At 38.7% G+C, this 21,214-nt stretch overlaps 1 protein-coding gene across 1 annotated transcript; it reads right to left on the bottom strand.

Moving 5' to 3' along the window:
- LOC100789801 (uncharacterized) lies at positions 1-6,637 on the bottom strand. Its single transcript, XM_006601057.3, has 5 exons — positions 6,392-6,637; positions 3,788-6,224; positions 1,859-3,583; positions 928-1,177; positions 1-832 (listed from the first exon to the last, which is right to left on the bottom strand). Exons 2-5 carry the CDS (start codon positions 6,140-6,142, stop codon positions 354-356), a joined length of 4,809 nt encoding a protein of 1,602 aa, XP_006601120.2. The 5' UTR covers positions 6,143-6,224; positions 6,392-6,637; the 3' UTR covers positions 1-353.
- Positions 6,638-21,214: the final 14,577 nt, after the last annotated feature.

Raw genomic sequence — 21,214 nt, 5'->3', positions numbered from 1 at the left:
TTTCCAGTTAAAAGTGGTGTTGTATTATTGGCCGATTTCTATTTTCATATTGAATCTTCGAAACTGAGAAAGGGGGTAGAGGGAATCTGTACAAATATAGGTAGTAAAAAATTCAGACCTATACACCATGCAGATCAGCGCTACAGTTGCTCTGAACTGAGCAGATCCCAAAGCTGGAAAAGGTTCCAGTAGACACTAGACAGTGAGAGGGAGTCGCAGTCTGCAGCAACAGAATCTCCTCCCCTCATTGAACCCAAAACTCTCATGATTCAAGTTCTCTATCGAACACCCCGAATAATGAAAAAAAGGCCAAAACTCTTGACCAAGTAAGCCAAGTCATTTGAATAGCCAGATTAGTCCTCATAAGCTTTCATTTCAACAAGGGAGTCCTCAGAAGCTTTCATTGCTTCTGCAGTCATTAGAGCAGCCATGGCCTTGTGAATGGCTACATCTACTTTATATAGCAATCTTTTAGCCCTATCTCTCTTCAGCATAGCCACATGACGCTTAAAACGAGCCTCAGCCATGGCATCACGCTGTCTTAACTCCTCAAGGACTGAAGCATCCAACTGTTCAATCCCTTGCCTCTTAGGGCCAGCAAGAATGTGATGCCTGCTACCAGGTGAATCATATCTGGACTTGTGAAATTTTGGGATATGATTTCTATATCCTGCTCCATTACTAGTAAGATAGTATTTCAAGCTGCCAGCATCACGAGGTAAGAATACCCTTGGTGAGGTCAGAGCCAATGATGAATCATCAAAAGAATCGTAATTGTGGCCTTGGTATAGGAACTTTTCATCGGCAAAAGGTAAAGCATTTTGTCTTCTTCCTGAGTTTACAAAAATTAGATGTTAAGGAGAATGCTCTTAATTGGTTTCTAAAATGTAATAACCAATGAAATCAACTTGTAAATCAAATACTCACTGAAAGTGTGGAAGCCATCCTGATCTAGATTACTGTTTGCATGCCCAGAGACTGAAATCTTCTTTTGGGATCGATGTTTCAATCCCTTGTTCAGTGATTCCAGACCCCTAGGTTTCAAACAGAAAGCAAACATGGCCGGCTTCTCCAAAGTTGTAACCTTGTCCAGGCATCCATTAGAAGGGGCATTGTTCTTGGTCATGGCTAGTTCCCACTCTCTCACTTGTTTCTGATATCTTTCCCACAGAGGGGGCTGAAAAGTATATAAAGATTCAGAGATAAAATTTCAGGAAAATAATAATAACAAAGCATACATTAGATACAGAAGAAAACAACCATGCTGAGAAAAGCTGAGGTAAATTGCATAAAGTCGTCATGCTTTCAGCCAATAACTAAATAATATAATTATCCCCACTTGTTCTACTGTAGAAATTGAAATAAACCCTCCAAAGTCGTTATACAAATTCATTTTCTCTAAACATGCTTTATTTGTGGTAGCACTAATACCACATAATTATTCTGTTAAGTACTTAAGATAGTACTGTCAGAATCAAAGACTGATCCCACATTTATGAATTGAATAAACATCAAACAGTAGGTAGACATCCAAATATGTTGCAGGGTTTTAATATGGAAGCCATAAATACATTTCAAAGCATTGAAATTGTTAAGTAGAACAACAAATAAAATGCATTGCTGTTCAATGGCCGAGAAAACTTGTACTTAGATTTTAAAAGGCTCCAAGATAGATAGATTAATATTTTTAGTGTAAACAAAGCAAAAAAGTTCAATCCATTACAGCATTACTGCATATTAATCCTCCTCTCCAATTATATCAGCAAAGCTATATATAAAGTCATTAAATGGAGGCAGAGACATATTCCCATAATCAAAATAATTATAAGATAAACAAGAAAGGTAATTTGAGCATTACCTGAAAGTGCCGAATTAAAGCCATTCCCTTCTTCTGCCTCTTCTGCTGCCAATGGTCATAAATGATTTTGACAACACACAAAGGCCCAACATTAACCATGAGTTCCTCTATCTCATCAGGAGTAAAATGATCACGCTTCTTAGCATATGCAGCCTTTTCAAACACATCTATTGTCTTCTCAAACATCTCCTCTGAGATCCAACAAAATTCACTGTTGTCTTTTAAAGAATTTTGAGCATTTGAAATCCACTGCTCATCCTCACTATCCAAGTCATACAGAACACAAGATGGATCCAGAGCCATCTCAACATCTGTTTCAACTTGTTGGAAGTACATACAGCTCCGAACAAAAGTTTCCTCAGATCCATTAGCATCATTTTCTTCGATAAAATGAACACCGGGAATAGGTATGTTTCTAACTGAAGCAGAACGGATGTTACGGTTGTAGCATTCCTCATGCATCTCCTTGAAAAGAGCCCACTGACTCCTATCAGGAAATTCCAAGATCCAATCCTTCCCTCCTTTCCACATCATTGCATGTGTGTACCGATTTGTTGATCCAAGCTGCAGAAACTGATGTGCTTTGTATGAATACCTAGTAATTCCTAGAAGTTTCACAGAAAGTCTCCACTCATTGTGGTCAAACAGCTCTAGTACAACATGGGCCCCGGATTCTCTCCAACCCTTATCACCAAGAGTAATCAAGACATTTGCACCACAAGATAAGCATTTGATATTCTTTTCAGGGACCCTATCAACATCTGATGACTTCTTCTCCTTGGCCTTTCTAACTCGTTTATGAGAAAGCCCTTTCTGATGATGGTTTCTCTGCCTTGAACTGAATTCATACCCAGCAGAGGGCACTGAGTATGATACTTGTGTACGTGGTTTTTTAGGTCCATTGCTCAAATCATTGCAAAGAGAATCAACCTTGCCATCAGACCACACATGAGACTGAAATCCCAATGACAAGGAATTATTCCGGTTCCGATACCAAGAACTTCTGCGTGCAGTTGGATTGGAGCTTGGAATACCACATCCATTTATATTCCAAGAGATATCAGGAGAGTGTTCAGCATCACATAAATCACCATCTTCATCAGGTTTCTCAAATTGATCAACTGCAGGAATTTGAATACTGAGATCACCAATAAAAGAATGAGAACCATCATTAGCCTTATCAAGATGTTTTAAAGAACTTGAAGATAAAGAGCCTAACTCTTGCTCCAAATGGTGGGATTGCCATTCAGGTAAGTGAGCTTTACAAAGCTTCTCAGAATCATGAGAAATGGAAGTACTAGCACCGTTAAGACCAATGTTCTGGTAATTTTGAATGAGAATTCGGTCATTGCAAGTAGAGGGATGATCTGAGTCAGCACAAGACCCTCCATCACCTGGAGTACCAATTGACAAAGTCTCCATACCCTTCCTAAGAATAACTTCAGAATTCCTGTTTGAGCAATTATCGGTGCTAGTACATCCATTTGTCATCAAACCAGGGTCTTCCTGATCAAATATTGGTGTTTGATCACAATATCTTATATGAGCTGCAGACTGCTCCATCAGCAACTTGAGATGCAAACAAAGAAAAAATGTAGGTGCTGCAGCAAAAGAGAGAGCAAATGGAGGAAGTTTCCTCTCGCCAGCATCAGAACACTGAACAGCTTGAGTGGACACTTCGGAAACACCCATGATGTTAATCCCTGGCCTACTCTTTTGCGTGACCTGTTGCATGATTTGATTCACAACAAAACCCAAGATAAGCTAACTTGCAGTGACTGTTGTCTTTTGGAAGCTTTGATATATGATGTTGAATTCCAGTAACAAGTGTTAAACATGGCAAATAAATTCCTAAAAGGGGGTTAAGCCTGGGGTTACCAATCAGGACATATAGGAAAATAGGAAAAAAGGAAGAAAGGAAACAAGTACCTTGACTGAGGAAGACCCACTGATAGAAGTTATGGAGAACCTTCTTGATCCATTTTGAAGTGCCTGGATGTTATCATATGTGCATTCAGAAAGATGGAGCTGCTTACTGAGCAGGCAATGCTCTTTAAGCTTAGAATCCAAGTGCATCCACTTTGAATTCTTCACTTCAGAGAAATTATAGAACTCAAACACAAGTGGCTTCTTAATAACATGAACACTAGAAAACTTGAATCCAATAGATGTACATGGAAATTGCAAGTCAACATACTTCCCTTGGCAATCAGGTTGATGAAACACCCTAAGGACAAAAAAGACAAAAGCTGCAGCCGTGTTCAAGCAGCCTTCAAATAATAGAAACCTCAAGCCAACCACATTATCAACAAAAAGCATCTCCAAATAAACTCTAGGCCACTTGGCCATAACTGTACCGAACCGAAGCAGCAAAACAGTGTAAAGCAACCACAAATTTTCTGATTGAAAAAAGTCATTCAAAACCAAACGCATTGGAAAGTTTAAGCCAAATTTGAATGATGCTGACTTCATGTCCCAAAAGACTTTTGGTACTCCTGCCTTGTAAGTGAAGAACAATGGGCCCCCGACCTCAACCCTGCTGTCAATTGGATTTTTCACATTCTCAACCCCACCAAACATATGGTCCAAGGCAACAGAACCAGATGCACTTATAATAGCATGGTTTTCTTCAGAGATATGAGGGGATATTGGAGCTGGCTTATGAACCCACCGCCTTCTGAAATAGACAATAGGCTGTTTTCCATCTTTAGCGCAAGTGACACTTTGCAATGAAGACTTATCCTTAAAATCTTCACTGAATTTATCTTGTGATACAGAACCAGTAGAGAAATTCTTTTCAACATCCCTCACAGAACTCTTAGCTAAATGCCCCTTTGCCGTAACAGGTTCATCATATAAGAATGATGACGTTGTACTTGGAACTGTAACAGAAGTTTTCTGTTTCTTAATGCCTTGGATAGATCTAAGCCGATGAGAAGATCGAGCCAACCACGAAATTATAGGTTCTGAGTCCATACTACTCTCACCACAACGATCATCCCCTGCATTCTCTTCTGTTCTTTGCCTTTCTTTTCTGGATTTGCTTCCTTTCTGGTGATCAAAACTGCTACGTTTCATTAAGGCTCTCTCACCCTTTGCATTTCCAGGAACTTCACTACGAAGTAACAAGAGTTTGAATCTCTCAGTTTGGAGATTAACCCATTCTACATCTCGATCATCATATTTGATATGGTAAAGCTTGCTTCCTTCATCGTAGTTATCCACGAGACCATAATACCAACTCTGGTCCAATGGCCAAAAGATTTTAATTCTCCGGTTTAGTACCCAATATGCATCCACATCACCTAAAAGGATTTCATAAAAATGGCGCCTCTTCCTGGAGTTACTCTTGTTTTTATATTGTTTCCTAGGCCTCAAAACTCTGCCAGCAGTATCAGCTGATGTTGATTCTGAACCTAACGGAGACTTCAAACTGTGGTTAACAATACTTTGACTAGAAGATTGGAAAAAGGACAAACCATTTGAACCTTTCATAGAAAATCCAGTACAGCTTGGATCAAACCTTGAAGATAGCATCCTAGCTGCATTCTCCTCAAGATTTTCCTCTTCATCTTGCAAATCGTCAGATATTTTACTACTTGAAACCAAAGGTTCAGCCTCCTTGGAAACCTTAGTACTATCTATAGCTGAAGCCTTTCGCTTCCTATGCTGCCTTCGTGACTTTGATAAAGAAGAATCACCACTATTTACAACAGAATGAGATGCACAATCCCCATTCTCCTTAGCATGCTGAACTGAATTTGAATCACTATTCCTATTTTCCTTAAATTCATCAAATTCTTTCTTACGCTTAATCTTGAAAGACTCAACCCCACTGCCCAAATCATCACTACCTAACTTTGGCACCTGATCGTTGTAGCCAATTTTCAGACCAGACTGCTCCACCACTTTTGATGCTAGACCAAGTTCTGATTTCTTCCTCCCCACAAAACTCCTCTTCCTCTTGGGAATCTGAACATCATCATCACCAACACTAAATGAAACTCTATTAAGCGTACTACTACTACTACTCAATTTCTGACTCACCCCTAACTTCAACTCACTGCTACCATCACCATTTTCTAAGCTACTTAAAGAGACTTCCTTTCTAGCCTTTTTTTTCTTCCTCTTCTCATCACCACCCCCACTACTATTGCCAATCCTCTTTAAGTTCTTCTTTGCAGTGTTTTCTGTCAATTTTGATTTATATAGACTTTTAAGATCCAGAGATCTTGATTTCTTGGGAATTGTAGTGTCATTGGAGTTTTGTGCTCTGCCTTCCATGGAAAATCAACAGAACAAACGCCCACACCAAAATTCCCCCAATTTTAACACGCCATCAAACATATTGGACATTTTCTCGGATCTGAAACACCGAAACCACAAAAAGTAAAAAATCCCTCATCCAACAAACACCTAAATCCAAAACACCCAACACCCCTATGCATTGCGGTCATTGTATCATACAACACCAAGCAAAATTATTGAAATTTATAACCCCGAAAAAATACAATTATTCGAAAATTTACTCACCTCAACCGACATGCCACCGAAAAATCGATTCGTCCCACAGATTATCGAAGATCACGAGCGCGAATTGACGGATTAGGGTTTGAGAGTCTCTTGTCGATTAGAAACCCTAATAGAATCTCTGACATTGAAATTGAAATTCCCCAAAATTTCGATTTTTAATATATATTTTTTTCATATTATTAATTTTTTTCTTCTGTTAACCGCGAGAGTGGTTTCTTTCTCGCTTCAGGAGGTAAAGGGTTTAAATTGAAAATTCCCAGAACTTTAAATGGAAAAAAATCAGAAATGCGAAACTGTTTCAGCTCGACACGTGGCTCTTTATAGACCATCCGATCCAAAGCTTGTTCACTTGGCTGTGATCGTCTGCGACGCGGTGTACAGTGATCCAGTACTGATTAAAATTTTTTAGCAAGTGATTACGACGTAGAGGCTATGCTTCAACGCTTTTGAAGAAAAAAAATTAGTCAAAACGGGAAAATAGAAAGCGAAATTAACTAGCTTGCACTGTGTGATTCGCGTTTAGACCATTGTTTTCTATAAAACTTCGGAAATGCCATGGAGCTTTTTTTAGACTTTGGGCGCCATTGAGAAATTGTTAAGATCACTCGTAGAGGATATTGAGTTGTATCACCACCCACTGCCTCAAAAGAGCCACGTGTTTGATAATTTTTACCCATAAAAGTTTGATTTTAATTGTGTTATTCATTGCTTGAAAATACATGTATTGATATGATTCGCTGTTTTAAGAATTTAGGTTAAATTTGTATTTCAAATTTAATTTAATATAATTCGTTCATTTTTATTTTATTTTCTATCAACTTTAAAATTATTGATTATAATTTTGTAATTAATTGTTTTGAACATTTTTGTTAGAAAAGAGGACTGTCAAGAAAGAAAGAAAAAACATCTCTACTATATTACACTCAATCCTAGACCTCCCAAACAAAAGATATATTAATAACAAAACAAAAAGAAAGAACAAGAACATGGAGGACCAAACTAAAACCCATGCTATCAGTGAATCAACCAGTAATCAGGAGGAAGCCCATTTCTGTTAGGACAAAAAAATCCCAACACAAATCGGGATTGTGTCCCACCAACAAGAGGAATGGGAATGAACTGGATGGTTAGCTAAGCTAAAGCTATCAGCACACCTATTGCCTTCCCTAAAAATATATGAGAAATTGTAAAATCCATGGTATTTACCCAAGCTACAGTTAGATCACCTATTTTGTAACTTCCAAGGAATTGACACTTGGATTAGTATGGCATCCACCACTAATCTAGAGTAACTCTCCAGCCAAATCCTTGTCCAACAAAAAAACATTGTGAATACCAATGTAAATGGAAAAACTACCCATTGTAGTGGCATTTGCGCCTCTGAAGATACCACCAAGAGCCGCATGCCCTGGGCTTTCGCAACTCCATCAACATTGCACTTAACCCAGTTGGGAAGAGGCTGATACCAACAGGCTTCAATAATGTTAGGCGCTTTAATAAACTTCCTCTATATTCCAACATTATACAGAATAGAGAAATCATCCAATCTAGACTTTATGCACCCTTTGGAAAGATTGCCTGCCAAACAAACATTAGCTGCAATTTTTGAAAACATTGAAACAGGTTTGAGGTTGACATTTCTAAATCTAACTTGATTTCGACAATGCCAAATACCCCACAAACAAAATATAACCGCAGCTACACAAACATCAAGCATTTGGCTGCCACACTGCCTATTAAGAGATTTTAATAAAGCTTGAAAGGATGAAAGATCAAGCTTCATCCTTAGAAGGATGGATAGTTAGCACCAGACATCCTGAGCAAAAGGGCACTCTAAAAATAGGTGCGCAATATTCTCACCATTGGACAAGCAAAGGCTACAATAAGAAACTATTACACATCCCTTCTTTTGACAAGAAAAGTCAAAGGTGTTTCTACACCAAAACATGTCACTTATCTTTCCTCTCATATTCACTACAACTAATTATTACAAGCCAGAATCAATGAAATTCTATAATACAATTAACATCAAATATGCAATCAATTTTAATGCATGAAGTACCCAAGAGGTGATTGTATCATCAAAGTCACTCTCAATCTCACCCTCACTTGATCTTGATATGTATTCACCCTCCGTTGGTTCTTCCAATTCTATTGGATCCAAAATTTATCCCTTTGTTCCCACAACCCTCTTTTTACCTTACATCCTCGTTTAACCAATCCCTTCACCACACAACCTTCAAATAAATGTTTAGACCCTTATCACTCCAAAAAATCCATATTACTCTCTCACCTTTAAATTTCGCGCTAAAGAGCATGCAACCCCCTACCAATATGTGGTGGCATAACCCGTATGACTCCAAAAAAGAGCATGGCAAATAAAAAGAGAAAAAAGGACAACAACCAAAAAAAATAGCACACGGGAAGATGGAAGCTAGGGATTTGAGCACATGCAAAAGGGAAAGAGTTGTACTCACCTCTTCAATCTTCGATGCTAATCGGAACAATGTGGGTTAGAATGTGGGTGAGAGAAAAGTAGAGAATTATATTTGGATGTTAAACGATAATAATATATTGATAAAATAAAAATAAAATATATTATATTTCAAAAAAGAAAATCAATAATTACAAATTAGAATGTAACGAAATTAATTATGTTAAAATCATAATTAATATTTTTATCATGTTTGTTTATTCTTAATTATTTACATGATCAATATATGTGCCGTAAATACATTAATTTTGATGATTTGTTAATAATTAATAGCATTTTCATCGATATTAATTTTACCAATTTTTAAAATTAATTATGAAAAAAATTGAAAACGAAAATTTTTATACAATGTCTAATTAGTGAAATATATTATTAGTTAAAAATGAAAAATTCAAATAAATAAGCATTAACTTAATGCTTTTACTTTCAAACGTAGAAATTACATTGTATGTTAATTTTCCTATTTTCTTTAATAAATTTAGCCAATTTTTTAATAGTTATTTCTTAATTTGTATAATATTTTGTTAATTTTACAATAAAATATTTGTCTCTATTTATAAATAAAATTAATTACATTGTATGTTAATTTTCCTCTTTTCTTTAATAAATTTAGCTAATTTTTTAATAGTTTTTTTTCTTACTCTGTACAATATTTTGTTATTTGTATTAAAAATTAGTGAAAATAAAAAATAATGCAATTACTATTTTAATTTATTTTCAAATAGAGATAAATAAATGTATAAACTTGTCATAAAATATAATATGTCAAAGGTACTATATTTGTTAATAATGCCCATATGATCCATTTAATTTACCCTATGAAACCCATGTGATATACTTTTGGGCTAAACTCAATGATATCCATTTGATTTACCCAATTGCAGTTAGGGACTTCAGAGATCATGTGATTCAACTCCATGATGCGCAACAACCTAAGAGGGAGAAGAATGTAGCAAATCTTGCTGTAAAGAAGGTTGTTGAAAAGGCTGAAAAAGAAAAAGCTAAGGCACATGCTAAAGTTGTTGCAACAACTGCTAAGGCTATGGGCAACACCACTATTAATGAGATCCTCGTCCATCTCACTAACATTGTACCTATGGAAGAAAAATCTATGGCATCCAATGTAGAAAAAGCTAATGAGGTATGTCATACTCTAATTTCGTTCGGGGATCATTGTTTGATGGCATGCAACCTTTGTTTGACCGCTTCGAGGTACTTGGCACCCTTTGTTGCACAATACATGAAGTTCCGAGACATGCCGGAAATCAAAAGGAAACATTGTTACGCAATCTGTGAAATTCTATAACATGTCTTAAATCAAAAGGAAGTATTGTTACGCAATCTGTGAGTTTCCGTAACATTTCGAAAGCTAAAAAAGGAGTAATTACATGACCCGTAAGGTTCCGTAACCTTACGGAAAGAAAACAAGTATCGTTACGAAATTCGTAAAGTTTCGTAAAGTTACGAAAAAAGAATCACCAAAAAAGCAAAGGGGGTGTATTTAGTAAAAAAGGGTGCAAATAGCAACCAGGCCCATTTGGGCCTTCCAGGATGTTCCTCCAGAAGCAACCGCCTTCTGGAGGAAGCAACCTGGCTCGCCTGGGCGAGCTGGGTGGCAAGCTCCTCCCCTATTTTCCTATAAATAGGGGGAGGAGTGAAGGAGAAAGGGGTTAAGCCCTTCTAGTACTTCGTAATCACTTAAAATTAGTGAGGAAAATTGTTTCCGTGAAGAAAATCCAAGCCGAGGCGCATCCGTAACGTTTCCGTGGGTGATTTCGCGAAGATTTTCAACCGTTATGCGTCGTTCGTTCTTCGTCGTTCTTCGGTCTGCAACCGGTAAGTTCCCGAAATTGAACTTTTCAATTCATTCTATGTACCCTTGGTGGTCCCCATTTGTTTCGCGTACTTTTATTTTCGTTTCATTTACTTTCCGTACCCCCTTTTGACATGCTTTTGTCATTTACTTAAGTCATTTTCTCGCCTAATCAAAAAATAAAATAAATTTCCACCAATCATTTGATTTGTAATATCTGTTAATTTCTGTTAAAATGAAATCCGACTGTTCGGTCATGCCGTAACCACGTTGGAAATCAAAAAGAGGTAAAATAATAATATAATAATCAAAAAATATCTTTTAGTAAAATAAACCAAAAAAATCAATTGGACGTTTCTCTTTGGGATTTTTTTTCCTTAATTGAATTAACTAATAACGAAAGTGAAACTAATGCTAAAATCAACTTGCAAAGTCAAGCTCGTCCGCAAAAAATCACTAAAAAAGGATTTTAATGTTCGATACCTCAGTTTTTCTCACCAAGTAAAAATGGATCATTTTAAGGTCCAACGCCTTAAAAGGACCACCTTCCAAGTAAAAAGAATCACTTGATTCGTCTTTTAGAAAGAACTACGTAGGTCTGATTTCCTCTTCGATGGAGGGTACGTAGGAGCAAGAGCCCCGCTTTTGTCGACCTCAAAAATAAAAAAGAAATAAAATTTTAGGTACACACTTTCACACAATTCTAAAATTAAGGTTGTTGTCCTTTGGGACAAACGTGAGAGGTGCTAATACCTTCCTCAAACGTAAATACAACTCCTGAATCTGGAATATTCTTCATGACCGGTTTCCTTCGGTTTTTCCGACGTTTTCCACAAATAAACGTTGGTGGCGACTCCGCGCATTTTCCTCCTTTGGAAGACGCACCAGTGAGCCTCGCCTCGCTTACTCGCAAAAGGGTCGGTTGCGACAGTTGGTGACTCCACTGAGGACTGTTTTTGTGAGTTAGGCCTATTTTAGGAAAGTGTGGAATTGTGAAACTTTGTGTGTGCATTTTTTTGAACTTTGTAAATATAATAAATGTTGTCTTTTCCACATTTTTTACACTGCATTCTAAGCACCCACGGGTTTGAGTAAAAAAAGGGGCCCTATACCCGGGTCCATGGGAATCTAAGGAGTGGAGGTGAATCTATGGTCATGCTAGGTCTCCGACTTGCTTGATAATAGTGAAACCTCGTCTAGAGCTTTCTCTCTTTATAATGTGTTGTCGCTGGTATTCCATACCGTCGCAATATTATTATCTTGAGTGATGATACCTCTAGAAAACAACCATGTGAGATATGGATCGTTGGGAGTAGTTATTAGAGACCCCTAGATATTATCCTATAGGTCCTTGAAATAGGGGCACGAAGCAAAAATGTTGCGTGCCATTTTAAACACTGCCATGCATATAACCTAAATGTCATGTATGCCTTTGTTGTATGATTATTTGTGGATATTGACATACTGTGTACATCCCCGTGTTATGCTTTTGCGCCTTTGCATCATTTCGTCGCACACGCGTTGTATGTTGGTCTCATCTTTTGTCATGGGAAGCCGGAAGATCCATATCACCTTCTTAACTACACACATGGGGCACTGCACCCCCAAGTGTGCAAGTAAGAAGAGATAATTTTTCGGGGCTCTCGTGTCCGTAAATGCATTCATATCATGCATCACATAAGCATCTCTTCATGGCATCATAATGAACATATCGTTCCTGCATTTGTCAGTTATCATATTCCAGCATCACATTTTGCATGAGTCATTGCATCATCATGCATATGCATTCAACATACTTTTTGTTCTACAAACTGCATACCTTTTGTTTTCATGTTTGCTCATGCATGATCCTTGCATTTTCCTCTGCAAAACAAAAACAAAAAAGGAAGCATGAAAATTCACGTTGCATATGTTCGGTACCATGAGCCAACCATGTTGGGATCATAAACCCATTTCACTTAAAAACAAAATGATTGAACATGGTACCTAATGCATGGTTAACTAAGAAAAGATGTTTCTTCGGACATCTCAATTTCATAATTACATTTTCCATGCATAGCATACGTATTCCCGAGTCTTTAATCTCTATGAAATGTTGCCGCGTATTGGCAATCAAAATTTCCATTCCTTGGGTTATGGGGTTGAACCAAGCTCATGCTTTTACGAAAAGGTTCATCAAGTCAAGTTGAAACATGGAAGTAACCATCTTGCAAAAATTGAGGCAAAAGATGGATCAAGTTACATCGCTGCTTCATCTATTGCCAAACACATTTAGGATTGTTGATGTCCTTGTTACTTCCAATTTCACCTTGACAAAGATGTCATGGACCATGTTGAAAATCTAAATTGATTCAACCCCATGTCTTGCGTAAAAATTCGCAATACTTCAACTGTGCGTCATTCGCATACATCCATGCTTTTCATTGGTTGCATTGCTCATTGCATTCTTTCCTTGAAAAAAACACGAACTTAATCATTGTTATCAAAAAGAAAAGAACACGCTTTACGGCGCCCTTATCAAACCCGTGCTAGAGCTAGAGTAATGGGTGAAGTAGAGGAGGTGCAAAAGCAGATGAAGGCTGACATGGAGGCCATGAAAGAGCAAATGGCCACAATGATGGAGGCCATGATGAGCATGAAGAAGATAATGGAAGCCAATACGGTTGTAGTTGCTGCTACCAGCGCTGTTGCTAAGGTGAACCCGATGCCCCCATCTGGCCTCAACCAAATGAATCATCCAACCTCAGCTATGGTAGGCAAAGATTTGGGAAGTACGAGCGGCCCCTATTATGTGCAAATTCAAAACAAGCACGCCTTCCCGCCATATGGCTTGCCTCCCAACTATACACCACGCAATGTGGCGTACACACTCTTAATAAGAATGTCAATAACTCCACTCCTATACTCATTGAGAGCCAACAACCTCAATCTGATCATGCATATGTCTCTCAACCCATAGGGGAGACACATGAAATGCCTCACCATAATCTAGCGGACTTTGAGCCTTGCCTCGGATATGCCACTGAAGGGCAAGCAGTTGGTGGTATACCCCTGCAAAACACTTTGGAGGGCCCTCAGTATCACCCACAACCACACCCCTCACATTCCACAGCGGTTAAAAACCCTCATGCTATGGCAGAAATGGGAAAGTTGGATCATCTAGAGGAAAGGCTCAGGGCCATTGAAAGAGGAAAAGAGTATGCCTTTGCTAACCTAGAAGAGTTGTTCCTAGTACCCAATATCATCACCCCTCCCAAGTTCAAGGTGTCGGACTTTGACAAGTACAAGGGGACTACTTGCCCCAAGAACCATCTAAGGATGTATTGTCGGAAGATGGGGGAGCATACGCAAAAGATGAGGAACTGCTGATACATTTCTTCCAAGAAAGTCTTACTAGGGCAGTTGTCACCTGGTATACTAACTTGGAACCTTCCCGAGTCCATTCTTGGAAAGACCTAATGGTTGCCCTCGTTAGGCAGTATCGGTACAATTCTAATATGGCTCCGGATAGGATGCAACTACAGAGCATATGCAAGAGGGGGCACAGATCTTTCAAAGAATACGCCCAAAGGTGGAGAGACCTGGCAGCTCATGTGGCACCTCCAATGACGAAGAAAGAGATGATCACAATAATAGTAGACACATTACCAGTCTTTTACTATGAAAAATGGTGGGGTACGCACCTTCAAGCTTTGCGGATTTGGTCTTGACCGACGAAAGGATCAAAGTGGGTATGGAAAGAGGCAAATATGATCATCCCGCTTTGATGAATGTGAAAACTGGGGCAAATGAAGAGGATGAGAATGAGGGAGAAACCCATGCTATGACTGCCATTCCTATACGACCAAGTTTCCCACCAACCCAACAATGTCATTACTCAGCCAATAACAACCCTTCTCCTTGTCCACCACCCAGTTATCCATAAAGGCCATCCCTAAATCAAACCACAAAACCCACCTACCACACGACCAATGCTAAACACCACTTTAAGCACGAACCGAAGCACCAACCAAAAGGGAATTTTGCAGCAAAAAGCCTGTAGAATTCACCCCAAATTCCGGTGTCATATGCTAAACTTGCTCTCATATCTACTCGATAATTCAATGGTAGCCATAACCCTTGCTAGGTTTCCTCAACCTCCATTTTTCCGAGGATACGACTTGAACGCAACATGTGCATATCATGGAGGAGCCCTGGGGCATTCCATTGAGCACTTTATGACCCTGAAGCATAAGGTGCAAAGTCTAATTGATGTGGGCTGGCTGAAATTTGAGGAGAATCGCTTGTTGAATCCTAACACTGACAAGCGACACCACACATGGGGCAATTTTGAAAGCTGCTGTTAGATGTCTCTAATGACTCATCAGGATCTTCAAGTTTATGCCATTATTGTAAACCATAGTTACAATGCTAAATAAAATGGATAAATCTAACATCTTTGTCCCTCATCCTCTCATAATTACATCTTTGCTTCCACTGGAATATGGGTGCAAGCCATTGGTCTGTTTGCTCAAGCGACCTGCGCTCCTGAGTTTAGACTTCCAATACCGTTCAATCAGAAATTACTCATGCTACACATTTGGTGAGTGTGCCGTAAAACGACAAGTAAAAATAAATTTCAAAATAAAAAAAGAAAAAAAAAGCATTTGATTGACTGTGTTTTCAAGACGTTCATGTGACCTCATTTTATCATTTCGGAAAGTTTGTCTTTTTAGAGAGAAGTGAGTTATCAAGAATAGGATGTTGGACAAATGACCTCAGTTACCTTAAGAAAGAGGGGAGTCGAATTAAGATACAAAGACTATTCCCCAATTAAACTTTCACTCTCTCTTTTTGGATTAACAATGCACCCTTAACATGAATTACTCAAAAGACAATTCAAAATAAACTTCTTTAAAGCAAAAGATAAATAGCAATAAATAAAAGAAGTTTAAGGGAAGAGAGGAATGCAAACTTGATTTATACTGGTTCGGCCACTTCCCGTGCCTACGTCCAGTCCTCATGCAACCCACTTGAGGTTTTCCACTCTATTTGTAAAACTCTTTTTACAAAGTCTGAACCACACAAGGACAACCCTTCCCTTGTGTTCAAAAATCCTCTACAATAAGAGACCCACAGTCTCTTAATCCCTTTTCAGAAATAAGAAAAAGAGAAGAAGAAATCTCTCTTAAAAGAGATAGATTGTACAAGGAAGATCAATCAAAATTCCTTATTGAATATGCAAGTGGTTGACCAAGGAATCTTTTTGAGAGGATAAGACATGTCAGTTCAGAAAAACTCTTAATCTTTTGAGAGGATAAAACTTTTTGGGCAATGAAAACTCTCTTTTAATTCGTGTTTCCAAGTCACCTTTGATGGCCATTCATAAACCATTGAATAGATGTGACTCTTGGAAATTATTCTCTGAAAATCCCCTCTGGTAATCAATTACCATCCATGTGTAATCAATTACACATTATAAATTTTGAATTCAAATTTCTAGTGATTGTTATAAACATTTTCAACTGCTGGTAATCGATTACCAGAGAGTAAATCTCAATTTAAAATGATTTAGATAGAATTATTTGGCCAAACCTTTTGCTTTTTCAATTTGGAAACTTCTTCCTAAGATTCTAGAGATCAACTTGATCATATATCTTGATTTTCTTGGATTCTTGGATTCTTGTCTTGAATAAAACTTAGAAGCACTTGATCCTTTGGCATCATCAAAACATCAAAACATCTTGTCATTTGACTTAAATCCATCAACTGAAAAATCCTTCAACTATTTCTCGTCCTTGGAAAATTCTTCTTGCAAGAATCAACTGCTTCTTTCATTCTTCCTCACTACGAGGTTGTAAAAACAAGACAACAATGGTTACCTCATAGCCCTACACTGGGGCAATGAAAGGCACCATGCATAAACCTCAAGCAAACCTAGGGGCAGATTAGAAGTTCTCACCCAATAGGTTCCCTGCTACAAGGTCATGACGAAAGACAACGATTGGTACCTCAAAGCCTTACACTGGGGCAATGAGGGCCGCCGTGCATGAACCTCAAGCGAACCTAGGGGCATATTAGAAGTTCTCACCCAATAGGTTCCCTGCTGCAAGGTCATGACGAAAGACAACGATTGGTACCTCAAAGCCTTACACTGGGGCAATGAGGGGCACCGTGCATGAACCTCGAGCGAACCTAGGGGCAGCTTAGAAGTTCTCACCCAATAGGTTCCCAGCTACAAGGTCATGACGAAAGATAACAATTGGTACCTCAAAGCCTTACACTGGGGCAATGAGGGGCATCGTGCATGAGCCTCAAGTGAACATAGGGGCAGATCAAAAGTTCTCACCCGTCGATGCTTTTAAACAAAAAAGGGGGGGGGGGGGGGACAAACCCTGGAATTTCAATGGATTGATTAAACGTCAAACGGCTCCATTGCAGTCACTCCAAAATGGTCAAGTGACTAAATCAAACAGAACATACACTCTGAGGGAGTTCCCAGAGAGATTTGCAAAAGATAGGATAAGGTTGCATGAATTATCACCTCTTTCAAAAGGACAGTCAATCTGTGTTTTCAAAAAAAAATTAAATCAAAATCAAAATCATAAAATAGGGAAAGAATGTCATGAACATTGTAGAACATTCTGTTGCATTGCATTGTTTCATATGAAGTCCGCATTTACCAAATTTCATGACAAAGGTTGCATGCATCTGCATCCCTTAAAAATCATGTTAACTGCATAGATTTCCTACATCTAATGCCCAATCTTTTGAATTTGGGATGATCGGCCCTCTCAATGAGTCAATCTCTTGCTTTCTCATAAGGGTGGACCCTTGGGTACTAGTACCCTCACCTTTAGAGGGCTACAAGCCCTCACCTTCAGAGGGCTGCACGTCCTCGCCATCAGAGGGCTGCACGCCCTCACCTTCAGAGGGCTACGCGTCCTCATTTTCAGTGTGCTCCATATCCACACCTTAAGAGAATTTAAGGTCCTCTGCCCTTAAATGCTTAACCGAGACTTGCGCTCCCGGTTAAGGGGCCAGCAGTTCCCTTTTATTAGTTCCTGGGCCACCCCCTGATATTGAAGGGCGACCAACTGTGCGAGCACAACCAGAAAGGGAGGCTATCACGCAACTACTATGCATACTGGGGCAAGATTTCACCCGTGCCACTGCAAAGAGACGAGTGCAGATCATGCGCACCAACATGACCACTCTTACACAGATATAGATGACGTTGCTACTTAGCAACATTCTGCCCAGCGACCGCAGTGCCGATCTCCCCCTGCGGAAGTATCAGTTGGTCTGTGTCGTCTCGACATAGGTAAGTATGCATATGGTTCAACTGATTTCTGATACCATCTATTGTTTGCAGGAATCGCACCCACAAAGACACCCAGTGGACCAACAAGGCCCTGGGGTTTCCAGCTTTGGTTACGGGCCTCTGTTAGTCCTACAGGGTGCCCATTCCCCCCAGCAAGGTCACGCCATCATGACATAGGTAAGTATGCATATGGTTCAACTGATTTCGGATACCATCTATTGTTTGCAAGAATCGCACCCATAAAGACACCCAGTGGACCCAGAGAAGTCCAACAGGGCCCTGGGGTTTCCAGCTCTGGTTACAGGCCTCTGTTAGTCCTACAGGGTGCCCGTTCCCCCAGCAAGGTCACGCCATCATGACATAGGTAAGTATGCACATTGCTCAACTGATTTCTAATGTCATATATTGTTTGCAGGGATCGCGCCCGCAAGACACCCAGTGGACCCGAAGAAGTCCAATAGGTTCTTGGAGTTGCTAACTCTGATTACGGGCCTCTGTCAGTTCTACGGAGCGCCCGTCGCCCCCAACAAGGTCATTAGGCCCCCCATTAACTGGGCTTTCATCAAGAAGTACTACGCCCCCAGGCAGGCGCAGGGCGAGACACCACAGCTGCCTGGGGATGGCTGACAGCGGGCAACAGGCACACCGCCACCACCTCTAAAGTTCACCTCATCTCATCCACAAGAAGGTTAGAGCGTTGCCTACGACACATGGCCGACTAATAGGTGACCAAGTCCAAAAGTAAGCAAAGTACTAGGTCCGTGGCCAACAAGTCATCACGCGTCCAGCTCAAGACGTTAAAGAAGCGCTACTAGGAGGCAACCTAGTACCTTTTAAATCTCTGCTTGTTATTTGATCAGTTTTGTTTCTCAAGTCATAGTAGGACACACCTAGTTGCACAAGCTCGGAGGGTAGTCATACCTCACAAAATATATGTATGTGTGTTTAGGTAGTGAAAATACTTTAGATATGCATGTATATAGCGAAAAAAATACTTCACAAAATATATATACGTATGTTTAGGTAGCAAAATACCTTAGATATGCATGTATATAGCAAAAATACCTCAAATATATATATATATATATATATATATATATATATATATATATATATATATATATATATATATATATATATATGTATGTATGTATGTTTAGGTAGCAAGATACCTTGGATATGCATGTATATAGCAAAAATACCTCAAAATATACACATGTTTAGGTAGCAAAATACCTCATGAAAAAAAAATACAAAAACAAAAACAAAAAGAGAACAAAAATATATCTTTCAGCTGAAAAGCCAACATGCTTTTGAAAAGAGATAACTTCCAACTTTTCTTTGAAAAAAAATTTCACTGATCATAACCAGTTTTTGAAAAAATGTGTATACACCTGAAGGGTGAATGCTGTGAAAAATTTCCCGAACACCCAAAATGGGCTCGGATGAATGCACAAATTGATAAAAGAACATATTTTGTAAACATTGGGTTGACTTAAAATAGAGGAAATGAATCATGAGCCCTAGCATCACATGACCATAAAAATTTGACACTTGAGCATCCACATAGGTGCATGCATGACTAGTTTTGCATAAAATTTCCAAATCATCATTTTTTGCATGTGTATCATGGAAATAATGTGGGACATCCCCTTTATCCCCGAACCGCTGGCCAAACCCTGACATATATCATGATCAGCCGTTCTACAAGCCTTGAGCCAAAATCCCAACTTATCATAAACCTTGACCCAGGGTGAGAATGTCAATCCTTGCCCTCGGAAGAAAACAAAAAAAAAGAAAAGGAAAATTCCAATCAAAGAGTGGGAGAAAGCAAAAAAAAAAAAAGAAAGAAAGTTCCCGATCAAGGATCGGAAGAAAACGGAAGAAATATGTAGAAAGGTCTTTGGACCAGACAACATCTGAACCATACAGAATTATCACCAAGTAAACGAAAAAAGAAAGGAAACCACGACCTAAAGTGGTCCTCTCCCTTTGATTGCCAACCAAAATCCTATGCGTCGGTGACTTGTTCGCCTCACACTAAACAAAAATAGAAAAGGAAAAAAGCCAAAAACACTCAAAGACAAAATTCCCACCAAGAAAACAAACCATTCCCAAGAAAAAGTCCCATTGATCCATGATCACGTATGTAATCTTTGATTTGATAGGAAATAATTTGCAAAATCAAGTCATGACATATCTATGGTTCGGAATTAGGATAAAACACTTATCTGTGTGAGATTGATACACTTTGAGTGATTTTCTTCTATTTTTGTTGGACCCAGTGTTTCCTCTAAATGGTCGTTTAGAAACGAAAAGCTAACATCCAAAATCTCATTTATTGTTATGAGAAAATTTCATCAGCATACTTTCCTTCCCTAATAGACACATTGTTTTTCATCCAAAAAGCATATGTTGCTCCGATCAGTTGGAAGTTTTGTCACTTTACTAAAGCATGTTCGCATTTTAGTGAAGAAAACACCGAGACTATTTTTAGTCTCACAGTTATCAAGAACTACGTAGGTCTGAGTTCCTCATCACAAATTGAGGATACGTAGGAGCAAAAGCCCTGCTTTTGTCGACCACCCCACCTTTTGTTACCGTGACCCAAGAGTCCGGTGGCATGCGGAGCCACATGACCGTGGGATCCCCAGATTCGTATTCTTTTCATGTTTCATAATTTATCATTTGTATGTTATCTTATTCTTATAACTTGAGGGACTAACGTTTGTTTTGTTTTTTCGATTGTCTTTTGTTTTGTGCATACATTTTGTTTGGACTGTTGCGTTAGTGCTTACTTCGTTACTGTCAACAATGTTTGTTGAAATTCTGGAACCTTGTAGAGTTTTCCTTTAGGAACGTTGTCCTAAAAATAAAACGAACAAAAATCATGATAACGCCAAGAATAGAAAAAAGAAGGAGGCGTTGTGAACAAATGTCGTGTCTATATATAAAGAAAAGAAAAGAGTTTTTTATATAAAAAATGTATGGAAAAATTTTGTGTGTGTGTAAATAAGGTGTGAAAAGAAATTCTTGTGTGTGAGCAATAAGTGTATATAAAGAAATTTTTGTATAAACCACGAGTGTATGTTGAAAAACGAAAAATAAATCTTTGAACAAGAATAAAGTTTTTATATAAATCGTGTTGATATAAAGAGAAAGAGTTTTTAATGTGTGTGTATACTAAAAAAGTTTGTCGTGTATAGGAATGTA

This window comes from Glycine max, chromosome 17 (genome assembly GCF_000004515.6).
Source record: "Glycine max cultivar Williams 82 chromosome 17, Glycine_max_v4.0, whole genome shotgun sequence".
Lineage (NCBI taxonomy): Eukaryota > Viridiplantae > Streptophyta > Magnoliopsida > Fabales > Fabaceae > Glycine > Glycine max.
Note: the sequence above shows the minus strand (reverse complement) of the source record. Positions and strands in the feature narration are given on the sequence as shown.

What these genes read in the sequence shown, in the direction of transcription:
- LOC100789801 (XM_006601057.3), bottom strand. Translation starts at nt 6,142, where the DNA reads ATGGAAGGCAGAGCACAAAACTCCAATGACACTACAATTCCCAAGAAA. An exon ending in GTGGGTCTTCCTCAGTCAAG is followed by an intron (nt 3,584 to 3,787) that starts GTACTTGTTTCC and finishes ATCATGCAACAG; the next exon opens with GTCACGCAAAAGAGTAGGCC. An exon ending in CTTTAATTCGGCACTTTCAG is followed by an intron (nt 1,178 to 1,858) that starts GTAATGCTCAAA and finishes TATACTTTTCAG; the next exon opens with CCCCCTCTGTGGGAAAGATA.